The sequence below is a fragment of the Haplochromis burtoni genome, unplaced genomic scaffold, assembly GCF_018398535.1.
Source record: "Haplochromis burtoni strain Fernald_Lab_line unplaced genomic scaffold, NCSU_Asbu1 Contig_53, whole genome shotgun sequence".
Taxonomy (NCBI): Eukaryota; Metazoa; Chordata; class Actinopteri; order Cichliformes; family Cichlidae; genus Haplochromis; species Haplochromis burtoni.
The window spans coordinates 33,619-45,768 of record NW_024582414.1 but is presented as its reverse complement, the minus strand read 5'-3'; the positions used below and the strand labels follow the sequence as shown (position 1 = coordinate 45,768).

The 12,150-nt window shown below is 41.6% G+C and overlaps 1 protein-coding gene across 8 annotated transcripts in view; it reads left to right on the top strand.

Annotated features, from left to right (window-relative positions):
* Positions 1–12,150, top strand: part of lrp8 (low density lipoprotein receptor-related protein 8, apolipoprotein e receptor) — a 179,394-nt gene that overhangs the window by 148,486 nt on the left and 18,758 nt on the right. For all 8 annotated transcript variants that reach the window (XM_005949318.3, XM_005949319.3, XM_042220664.1 and 5 more), the window contains 4 exons: positions 1,395–1,619; positions 3,206–3,324; positions 4,671–4,810; positions 11,572–11,713. In XM_005949318.3, the coding sequence (XP_005949380.1) occupies positions 1,395–1,619; positions 3,206–3,324; positions 4,671–4,810; positions 11,572–11,713 (626 nt within the window). The remainder of the gene's footprint in view (positions 1–1,394; positions 1,620–3,205; positions 3,325–4,670; positions 4,811–11,571; positions 11,714–12,150) is intronic.

Genomic DNA, 12,150 nt, shown 5'->3' with positions numbered 1-12,150 from the left:
CGGCATCAGGGCGATCAGCTGATCTCTGGAGTAAACAGTCCGTGCGTGTAGGAGATGTGCCGCGGTCCCGTTCCTTGATAAAAGTAACAGTTCCACGGCCACCAGAAGAACAAAAACTCTCTCAATCCACATGTTGAGTAAGAGATAGAAAACGGAGGAAAATACAAGTCAGAAAAAAAAGAATACTTAAGAAAAAAGAGCTAAACTAAGAGAAAAGCAGGAGCAACTGTAACAGGCTGCACGCTGGTTGGCGCATGCACACTTTAAAGGTGGAAATGATTTTCTTAAATCGTTTACCTTGATCTCATTTTCTTCATTTTTATACATCATGAAAACCTGACGTGTTGAATTTTTATATGTGCTGTGTTCGTAAAAAATTAAATATTGGAGAAATTGAACAAGAGATTAAACAGAAAATATGTTTTAGTGGAACTCGCGATTACTCAGTATCAAAGAACAGAATGTAATGCAAAAGAAAATTGTTTCAAATTGAATTTGTGTCAAATGTAATTTTTGTTCTGGCGTTTTCAGTAGAGTTCAGTAGCGGCATGCTGCATCAATAACACGATGGGTTTCCTTCATGTCCACAATGCTTGAGCCGTTTTAATTTAACCTCGAGGGTGAAACAGTGTGGCGTTGGATCCATGTTGCAAACCCTGAGGCACTCTTGAGAACCCATAGATTATCTATCACACTCACACAATATCATCCCACACTCACCTGACTGTAAAGATGAAGACATTTGGGTTGGCAAAATGTAACAGTGAGCATCTCCAAGCTCTGACTACCAGTCAACCTTCTTCTTTAGTTAAGATGCACCTCCCATCTCCTCTTACTCCTGTAGGCGTTGCTAAAATGTGAAGGCACTGTGCAACTTGGGACATTGCTTGTCCCAACCTTTTATCAAGCATTTTTTCTTCCATCTTGCTCTTGCATTCATATATTGTCGGGGCAGTAATCTATTAAGTTTTAACATTTTTCACCAGTAAAGGAAATGTCAGTGGGGAATGGGGATAGAAGAGTTGACAGAGTAAGTGGACGGAGGAGGAAAATCAAAGAAACTGAAGACAAGAAAGGGACACTCGGTTAAAGGGGAGATATAGGCATGTGGTGCTGATAGAAAAAGACAGACTCATTCTCCCTGGGAGGCTGTGTTTGGTGTGAAGGCTGAAGTTGTTATAAAGGTGTCAGGATTGGGTGCCCCTCACACCTGAATAGAGTGAAGAATCTATGTTCCCAACAAGATATCTAAGCCACTCACAATCAAGTCATTCCTCCCAAGGAAAGGAAGCCAGACGGTAGTAAATCCATCGTGCCAGCACCTCTGTGATGGATTAGGCTTTTATAATTTCCAGATTACTTACTGATACATTTCCTTTCCATCCGCCCACCAGCGCTTACATCAACAAGGCCAGTGACTCATCACAGCAGGTGACGCTCATCGATTCGCTCCACTCCCCGGAGGGCCTTGCTGTCGACTGGGTCCACAAGAACATCTACTGGACGGACTCAGGCAATAAGAGCATATCTGTCGCTACGGGAGATGGCAGGAAAAGAAAAATGCTCATAACCACCGAGCTGAACGAGCCACGAGCCATCGCTGTGGATCCGCACCAAGGGTGAGTTGGGTTAGTTTTAGGGTAAAAGGATTTTGAAAAGATGCACAAAGGAGCAAAAGATTGCAAAGGAGTTGAGCAAAAAGGCAGGAAGGAGGGAGGGCGAGTAAGAGGTCCTACTGTCATTGTGTGTGTGTGTGTCTGTAAAAGCCAGTGTTGTTATAGTAGAAAGAGATTGGGTGTAGAAGTTGGCCTAAAGTCAGTAAAGGCTATTTGTAGCACTGAGCCCATCTGTTAGATTAAGCAGTTTAACAGTTTTCTTGAGATGGGATGTAACACTTTGTCTTCCCTTTCTAACTCTTTCCATTTGTCTCGGGTGCCTTGAGCTCCCCAAAGACGTCTTTTCACAGCTCTACAAAGCTAGACTAGCATGAAATACATGCAAATGAAGCCACAATTTCACAGTTTTATCATGGACACACATATTCAGATAAGGTCCAAGTTTCCAGTACCTGCTGTTTTGCACAGTGCTTTCCCTTTTATGTTTTCAATGCCTGTCTTACTAATAATACAGTCATTTTGCAAAGAAAATGAGAGAAGATGTCTGTGGAACATCGTGTGACGGAGTACAGTTGATTTTGTCAGTTAAGAGTTTTTCAGAACAATTGACATTGCATATTAACCTCTCTTCTCTGGTCCTAGCAAAGTTACTCCTTTCATTTCTGACACTGAACTGGCCGTGCCTTAATGATACAACATGTATATAAAGATGAAATTGGCCACAATGGCATCTCTTATTGGTTTTGGACTGTATTTGGGTGATAAGCTGTATGTTAAGTTAGCAGCTAATGCTAGCTAGACACACAGATAAGCTGCTAGTTATTAAGTAACAGACAAATAAAATACTAACTTTCACTCACCAAAAGTAGAGCACACAGGAAGCCATATTATTTGTTAGATGATTGTATTAAAAGTTCAAAAGGTCACAAACGCAGAAACAAAAAGGTCCAGTTCGATGACTTGAAGTAGCGGAAGTTGAAGCCTTGGTGCTACAACCGCCTGCATCCAAGTGTCCGTCACGCTCCACAGCACTAATAATTCACAACTTTAAGTATTAATACTTTAAGCCCCTATAAAGGGATGAAATGTAAAGATGTCACAAAGGTGGAAAATTACTTTTTATACCAAGCTAGAAACTTTTTTCACCCCTGCTCTAAAGCTAGGCACTCAGCCACAGATAGCCACACATTGGTTTCTGAAGTGCCATATTGTACTGAAGCTTTTGCCATCACCAGCTTGGTTGGCAAAAAACCCGAGTTGACAAGAAGTCAAGTGTGAAACCGCACAATCATTGGCTAATAACTTCTGATGGACAGCTATTAGCCATCAAGTGTGCGGTTTTTATATCATTTTGTAACATGGTTACAAAATATTTCAGTTGATATTTTATTCAGTATGACCCAAAACAAATGAGTAAAATCAGAAAGCCATTTCTCGTAGCCTTCTGTAAGACTTCAGGTCTCTTTTACAACCACAGCTATCACCATCTGGTGGCCCTCAGAGAGAATGCAGGCAGGTCACGTTGGCTTGATTTCTCAGCCTCCGAGGTTGCTGCTTCAATTGAATCTAACTTGTGTATCTTCCCGCAGGTTTATGTACTGGTCAGACTGGGGAGGTCAGGCCAAAATTGAGAAGGCTGGGATGAATGGAGTGGATAGACAAATTTTGGTGTCTGAACACATTGAATGGCCCAATGGAATAACTCTAGGTAAGGAAAAAAACATGTAGCTTTGAACATTCAAAGCCCACGGAAGAAGGATGAAAAGCTAGAAGATGATGCCCAGATAGAAAAATCAATCAGCTCTGACAGCAGTTTTGTTTAAAAAAAAAAAAAAAGGTTATTATGCTGACATTGCTTTTAGAGAGAGAGATAAAAAAGTGTCTCGAGTGAATTCAACACAAAGAAAAAAAACAACACATGGAGGAAAGCCAGAGAGAGACAAACAGCACAAGTTGAGAGAAGAAAATAGTCTATGGGTGCTGAAACCCAAGTAGCTCTTATTGTTATATACCTCAGTTTGTGTCTGGCTCTCATCAATCAAGCCAGTGAGTATGAGGCTCCGAATTAATAAGCCAGACGCTCTGTGCTGTCGATACCTCCCCTCATCCCTTTCAACTCCCTCCGAAGCACCAGCCAATTCCTCTCAGCTGCCCTTGCCTGAGGAGAAATAGAAGCACACAGTCGCCACACTCTGTGGAATTGAGGTGTCGCCGCATCTGTATGAAAACAAATTATTTTTTGGAATAAGGCGAATGAGAGGCTTGGCGCCAGGCGGCTGTGGGAGAAAGGGTGAATTGTGTTCCCCTGGTCATTGATTTCATAGAGACCACCGAACAGTGCAGGTGATTGAGTCAGGAGAGGTGAATGGGGACCGAGAATCGTGTTAATTCTCTTCCTCCTTCAGTTTACTTTGGTGCTTTTATTGGATGCTTTTTTTTCATATACTTCCAGTGTTTTACCAATTTCGAATTGCTTATTGCACACAAAAGCTTAATTCTTTATCAATTACTAATTAAATTCTTGCTTTCTGTTTTTTAAATGTTCTTCTTAAAAGCATAATCTTAGAGTCTGGTGAAAAAAAGAGTAATACAGGGATTATTTCCTTTGCTGTTTAAATTCAATGTGGTGTTTCGATTTCAAAGTAAACACCTCAACACTTTGCCGCTCGTAGCAAGGACACAACAATGATTTGGGCCTAATATAAATAATATAGCAGTGGCTGAAATGTGGAGTTATTTGAGATTTGCGAAACAGCAAAGTTTGTCTTTAAAATAGGTCCAGCAAGACTAATGAATCTGTTCAAGGGCACATATATTTTCTCCAGCAAAGAAGTCAAGCGGCAATATTACAATCACATCTGTGTTTTCTTAGTACGGGGCTGAGGTCGTCATGTCAAAGAAGATTGATTGTGTAGCTACTGGGCCATTACATCCATATACCCCTCACCCTGGGCCGTTTCACTCTGAGTGACCTCTCTCTCTCCATTCACCTTCTCCCCTACCCCCTCTTGATTTTGTTCTCTCTCGCTCTCCCCCTTCCCTGCATGTTCTCAGACTTGTCCAACAGACGACTTTACTGGGTGGACTCCAAGCTGCACCTGCTGTCCAGCGTGGATTTCAATGGTGACAACCGCAAAGTGCTGCTCTCCTCGCATCACCACCTGGGCCATCCCTTTGCCCTCACTGTCTTTGAGGTATAGCAGTTGAGAATTGAGATTCAAATGCAAAGAATCAGACCAGGCGGAAATGCCAGAGCTCTGGTCTGGCGCATACAGCTGTTTCTGTAATATGCATTTTTGAAAGTGTGCAGTGTTTTGTTTCGTTTCCAACCTTTTGGGCAAATTTTAGTTTATGCTAATGTAATAATTCATCATTAGACTATATCATCATACAGGGATACATTTTCTGCTCTAGCTGTATACCTATTGAAATATATGCTGAACAGTTTATTAGGTACACCTTGCCACTAAGGGTTGGAGCTGGAAACATTCCTACGATTTTGGTCCATATTGGCATGAAGGCATCAAACAGTTGGATGTGAATCTTTTGTGCTACCACATCCCAAAGGTCCTTTTTTGGTCTGGTGACCGTGGAAGCCATTTTTGTATGGTGAACTCCCTGTCATGTTCAAGAAACCAGTTTGAGATTATTTGAGTGGCATGGTATGGAGAATTATGCTGCTGGAAGCAGCCATCAGAAGATGAGTACACTGTGGTCGTAAAGGGATGGATATGGTCACCAACAATACTCATAAGTTAGTAGAGGGTAGGGACCAACGAATGCCAAGAACTTTCCCCTGCACTATTTCATCACCACCAGACCGAACTGTTGATATAAGGCAGGATGGATTCTTGCTTTCATTTTATTTATGCCAAATTCTGACTTTACAATCCGAATGTAGCAGCAGAAACTAAGACTCATCAGATCGGGGATCATTATTCTAATCTTGTGTTGTCCAGTTTTGGTGAGCCTGTGTATGCTGTAGCCTCAGTTTCCTGTTCTTAGCTGACAGTAAAATATGTTCATGCGTAGGGTTTCTGTCTTGGTTAATGTCCTTGGTTAGATTAAATTTCTCAGTGTATGTCTTATATAATTTTGGTTTAGGGTTGGGGTTAATTTGAAATCAGTTTGCTTAAAGTTTCTTAAATAAATGTGAAGAATGCAGAACTCTTTTTAAGTATATATGGACATACACAGCATGCTTTTTCTTTATTTCCTAATAGAGTTAGTGGGAGGCTTTACCTGGAAGGTAAACAAGATCCAGAAGTTCTTATTTCACTCCCAAAATAAATGTAAACACACACACACACCAAAGGGGTCTCAGATCAGTTATCGCTGCCTTGTAAGTGACAATCATATCTTGTCTGTTGATTCCCAACATGGTTGCGTATTTCTAGACTTGCAGTGAGCAAAATTTTAGCAGTGGGTTTTTAAGTATACTGTTTTGATGCCATTTATTACTATGCTTGTTCATCGTCATAAATGGAGGACTGACACACATTTTCAAAGTGTACTAGCGGTAAAAGACGTGCGAGAACTAGAGGGGGAGAGATGAGTCAGTGCAGGGACATGGCTGACTGACTGAAAAGAAATGGAGATGTTATAGAAGTACAGAAGCAGGATAAATCCAGAGAAGGAATTGTTGTTTGTTTGCTGACGAGTGTAGAGTCACAATAGAGTGCATCAATCAATAAAACTAATTTGGGTGTATTTATTGAGGTGGGAGTGAATCGGTACGTTAGGGCCCATCAAGCATAGATGATGGTGTGGAAGGTGGAAAACAACTGGAGGAGGGAGGAGAGAGCAAGGATGAAGGTGGGGAAAGTGGTAGGTGAAAATGTGATCAGTAAGTAGTGTTTGCTCCATTCCCCTCTTTGCTGCACACACTGTGTGTGATGATGGGAAAGCAAAGGGAAGAAGGGACATCCATCATGCCCAGCTGAGAGCGCGTGAGTGTGGGCGCGTCTGTGTGTTTGCGTGCAAAAGAGAGAAAGAAAACCGATGTTTCGAGCAGCAGTGAAAGTTCACCCCAGGAGATTAATAGCTCTCGGCTCTTCTGGTCTTTCTTCTGCTCTGGTTATGATATAGACCAAATTAAAAACCTTTAGCAGCACAGGAGGATGTCACGGTGCCTACAGACCGATAATGGGAAGTTTGTTACTTTTAGAATTGCATCGTTCAAATTTTGAACTAAAACACTGAACGTTTTTGATCATTCTGGCTTTAAGGAAATGCTCTAACAAGTAAGGCACCAGCTGTGATACTTCATAAAGATAGGATAGGATAAAAGAGCTACTGTTCTAGGCTACTGAACAGAAACAGAAACACGCTTGCAGCATCAGTAAGGAGGGACAGGATGGGGCATACTCCCAATAACAGAAGGCACAGTGCCCGTCCTACAGATGTGATACAAGGTAAGCCTGCAGCATAGACCTGACCAGGACAAGCACACTTACTGCACAGTGCAGAAAATATGGAATGCAGTGTACTGATATGCACTGATATAATTCATTTTAATGGAGAGAGACAGAATAAAGTCCTATAGAAAAGTTCCCAAGAAGCCTAAAGACTTTAGAGAGTTTCTGGCCAAAATCCCTCCTGAGATGTGTGCAAACCAACTCCATGAAACAACAAGACAGGAACTAAGTCATGTTTTGCTTGGGGATCAAATACTCAATTACATACTAATCAGTTTAGAACTTTTATGTGATGTGTTTTTTCTGTATTTTTGGTTGATGTTACGTCGCTCTCTTTAAAATGAATCTACCATTTGTAGCCATTTGTAGATGGATAGCAAAGGCAAGTCTATACCCAAGTTTACACTGAATGAACAGACTCCTAGTGTGAAGATGCTTTGCAGGGACAACATTTTCTCCAGCCGAAACATAGCAATTTCAAACACAAGTTTTTATAGAATGAAAAAAGTGAAAGCTGTGGCCTGTGTGTCCTGCCTCAAATTCAGCAGAACAGTTGGAGTATTTTAAGGTGGACTGTGGAGCAAGAAAAACAACACCTCCAGCAAAGAGCACCTGCAAAGAATCATCTGTGTCGAGAATGGCAGAACACATTTCCACAGAGTCACTCATGCAAAATATTTAAAACTGGTGTCATCCATGCCCAGGAAGTTTGAGTTTTATTAAACGTAACAGAAGAGAGAGTAAAAAATATTACAGCATGCACGAGTTGCACGGTGTTGCTGTGGTAGGTCTGTCGCCTCGCTTTAGTTGGTCTTGGGTTTAAATCTAGGCTGAGGCCTTTCTGTGTGGAATTTGCACGATCTACCTGTGGCTGTGTCGATTCCCTCCACATACTCCAGCTTCCTCCCACAGTTCAGTCATGTATGGGGTTGAGTGAAGCTTAGGTTGGTGATTTTAATTGGTTGTAGGTGTGAATGTGAGCACGAATGGTTCTCTGCCCATAGTGTCTGTCCCTGAGTGGAAGAAAGTGGACTGGTGAATCAAATATTGGAGCCACGCTAACAAAGAGTGCACTTGTGTTGCAGTTGATTCTTAAATAGTATAAATTAAGCAAACGTTAGTTTAACTCTTCCTATTCTTTAGTTAAAAACAAAGTAACTGTAAAATGTTCACATTTAGCTCATACACTGTTCGGTTAGTTTCAGTTAAGACAAATCCACAATAATAAGACGTGGGGGATCACATGTAAAACTTTGTGAAAACTGTAGAAACTTATTGTGAGCGGGAATTGTTGTGGGGACTGTGTAACCCCAAATCAGTCATCCTCACATGTTTTCTCGCATGCAGAGAAAATGTTTCTGACATTTAGCCACATTTGATTATGCACAAGCATAACAAAAACCACAAGCCCACAGCTATTAAGCATCCATTTCTTTCACATGCACATCCATATAGCTGCTCTTCTGAGCATGTGAGATATGAGTTGTCAACTCATGTGCGGCGTACAGTTTATTCCAGCTCCTCATATTCCTGAGCGATACAGTGAACGCTACAAGTCATTACACTCGAGTGTGTCATCTGCAGACTTCGTTTTGATGCTGATGCGCGAACGGGTTTTCTCAACACTACAGAGAAAGATGCGGGGCCTCTGTATCAAACCCTGAACAGACACACGCATGTAAACTCTACCAGTTAGTGCCGACCGCCTGCCTACATGCCAAGCCCCGAGGAGATGTAGATCGCAGAAGCTTGCAGAGAGTAATGTTGTCTCTTTTTCAGCTCTTGACAGGAAGGAGATAGAAGAGAAGGTGGGATGGGATTGAGAAGAGAAGTGGTGGTTGAAAGAAATAAAAACTGGAGTAATATGTAAAGATTTAAATTTTAAAGGCTCTATGTGAAAACAGGGGCAGTCAAATGACATGTGATCAAAGCTTTATTTTCTAAAAACCTGACAAAGACGTCCGTCAGGCCCTCTCTGTCCACATCTACAGCCCAAATAAGAAAACTAGTCAGCTCACATAACTAGAGACGCGTTGTAACGTGCACATGAGAGAAAATTCTCTTTTGCAGCTTATTGGAGATTAAATGATTTACCGAAAAAGCCCCCACATTATTTTTTCAGAACTTGGCTAATTATGCCAAAGAATGCAGATCAAACCCATAAAAAAAAAATCAAATCAAATCCTCAACAGGCGAGTGGGTTGGCTTTGTTTGAGCTTTCATTTGTAGTTTTCATGCATAACATCCAGGTATCCAGTAGGCACCTGAAGCTCATCAGACAGATGTGTCAGACAGCCCCGACGCATATTCTTCTGGGATAGAATCGCTGCAAAATCATAAAGGGCTGCTTTCCCTCGACTCAAAAATGGCTCCATATAAATTTAGACGTGCTCTCACTCCCCCCGAGTTGCAGCTCCATCTGATGTGACGTGGCGCCATGTGTTCATGGGAGCAAGTCTGCGTGCGCTTTGTGTATAACTTCTGGCCTATCCTTCAAAACATAAAAGATGTACCTTGATCCTACAATTGAAGAGCACTGCCCTTCTCAGGTTTTGTGCTGCTGTTTGAAGCTTCAAGGTCACAAGCGGCGCGCGGAAAGATTGACAGTGGAGAAAGTAAAAAGGGGAAAACAATGTCAGAGACTGACTGCTGAGGTGGAAATCAAGACAGAGAGCGAGAGAAGCAAAAAGAAGAGATGGAATAATAGATTTGAGTAGTGTTTTATCAGCGTGGCTGATATTTGTCTTTCATTGTTTCAGAACTACTGTCATATGAGTAAAGGTTATCAGAACCTAAGTGAGGGAGAGATTGAGTGATAGAGAGCTCACTGAAAGATGGGGGGGGAAGGTGAGAGAGAGGTCAAGTCCACTGATAATACGGCACAAAAAGCATGGATGGCTGCTGTGACTAAGCCCCACACACGGACACACACATACCCGCACACCATACAAGTCTTGCAGGTCTTTGCCTTTAAAAAGATGATAAAAATACATCCTCCCTGTAACGACGAAAAAACCTGCAGACACTCTTCCTGATTGGTCTCTCCGTCTCACACTCACCTCCTAAATCGTCTCTTCGTTGTTTTATCGAGCTTTCCATGATATCAGCCTGTCTGTGTTTTCTCGTGCAGTCATTTGCTCTATTTTTCTGTTTTTTCTTAATTGATGTGTGCTTGCAAAGACAAAGCCGTCTGGGGTTGCTGTGGAAACCAAGTGCCGTGAGCACTTGTGCGGTTATATCGTGTAGTATCATTAAAGAGAATAATGAGCAGGTGTGAAAGAGCGGAAGGGAAATTGAGAAGGAAGCTGAGCTAGGACTACAAAGACACCGTACGCTCCGCCAAAGCAGTCACTACCTTCTGCTTTGGCACAAAGCTTAAACAGAGAGTCAAAGGTACAGACGTTTTTCCAATAAAACACCGGGGCTGTTTTTTTCTTATCAAGCATGCAACTTCCTTACAGACTTAAAACGGTGTTTTTACTGTTTTTTGGGGTTTTTTTTTAAGTAAACACTGCTCCCCTTTTCACCCACCGAGCACAGAGTAGGTGGCTTATTTTAACTAAACCGTCTCCAAGAGATGCCACGCCTCCACTGTGTCCTTGCATTTGTTAAGTAGCTGTTATAATTAGGCTGGTTAAAAATAGAAATTAGCAAAGAGTGCCACCTGGGCTTTCTTCTCTGGCAAATTGGAGTAATGTGACTGTGTTTTCAAATTTATTTGGGGCTGATTATTTTTACCAGAGAAGAGAGAGACTGGCTATAATCTTAAATACCTGGAGTGCTGGAGGGTAAAGATGTTAGAGTGGGGGCTAAATGGCATGTTTTGGGGTTTTGTTTTTTTTTTGTTTTTTTTATTGCGTTTTTGAAAAATTAACCAGTTACCTTGGATATAAAACACCTCTCTATTCAAGTAAACCACAACACATCCTCAAATGTAATCGTAAATTTAATCAAATAGCCATTGTTGGGATGAGGACATTTCTTTGCAGCAGACTGGCTTTTTTTTTCTTCCCTTTTTTTTTTTTTTTAACACATTAACGGTGACTACAATGAATATCAGTGCACAGCTTCTAAGCAGAGACAAATGGTGTTTATGAAAAGCCATTTATTCTAAAGTTGTATGCAGATTATGCTCATTTGCAGCATGGTTGCTCCATAGTTGAGGTCTCACGGTTCTGAATTACAGAATCACTGGACTCTGAAAATGATAAGCAACAACAGCTTTATAAAACCCTAGAATGACGCCCTCTTTAGAGAAAACATTTTTGTAAGTGTTCTGTTACTGAAATATGAAATATATATCGTCATCACTGCCATTCGATTAGGAAAGTGTCCGATCTCAAGTGGTACAGAGCAAGCAGATCTGGATCTGCAACATGCATGTGGCTTTATAACAGTATCTGTGGCATTAGCTGAGATATCTTTAATTTATTCTTCTTCTTTTTTTTAATATGTTGATCGTTAATCATCAAGGCTGGTTTAGGGCTTTTTATTTATTTGTGTATTTCTCAAGCTGACTTTCCTTTATTTTAACCCAGGATCGCGTGTATTGGACAGACTTGGAAGATGAAGCGATATACAGCGCCAACCGACTGACGGGACACGATGTGGCCAAGGTCGCAGAGGACCTTAACAACCCCCTGGACCTGGTGGTGTTTCATGAACAGAGGCAGCCCAAGGGTAAGAAGAAGAAACGCATAGAAGCTTAGCACAGGTGATCTAAGTGGGGCTGTCCCAGATGACCTCAAATAAGTCAAAATGTCCGTTTCGTTTTCAGTCTGTCATACTGCCCAGTCTCTGTCTAGGTGCTGTTTGCCACTCGTAAGCGTGCAGGATCTTGTTCGGTATAATGAGCAGGATTTTGGGGCGTATGTGCGCACAGGATACACAAAATCTAACCTCCTTCCTGAGTACAAAGCATTGCATTATCAGCACATAGACACGAGGATCCACTTAGTGAAACGGTCTGAAACAATAAACAGATAATCTGATGAGTGTGATTAGACCGGTGGATGTGACGGGCACGTCAAAACGATGTGTTTGTCTTTTTTTTTTTTTTTGCACTCTCGATGTGTGTGACTGCACGCACGCGTGTGTGCCTGTCAACACCTCTGCTT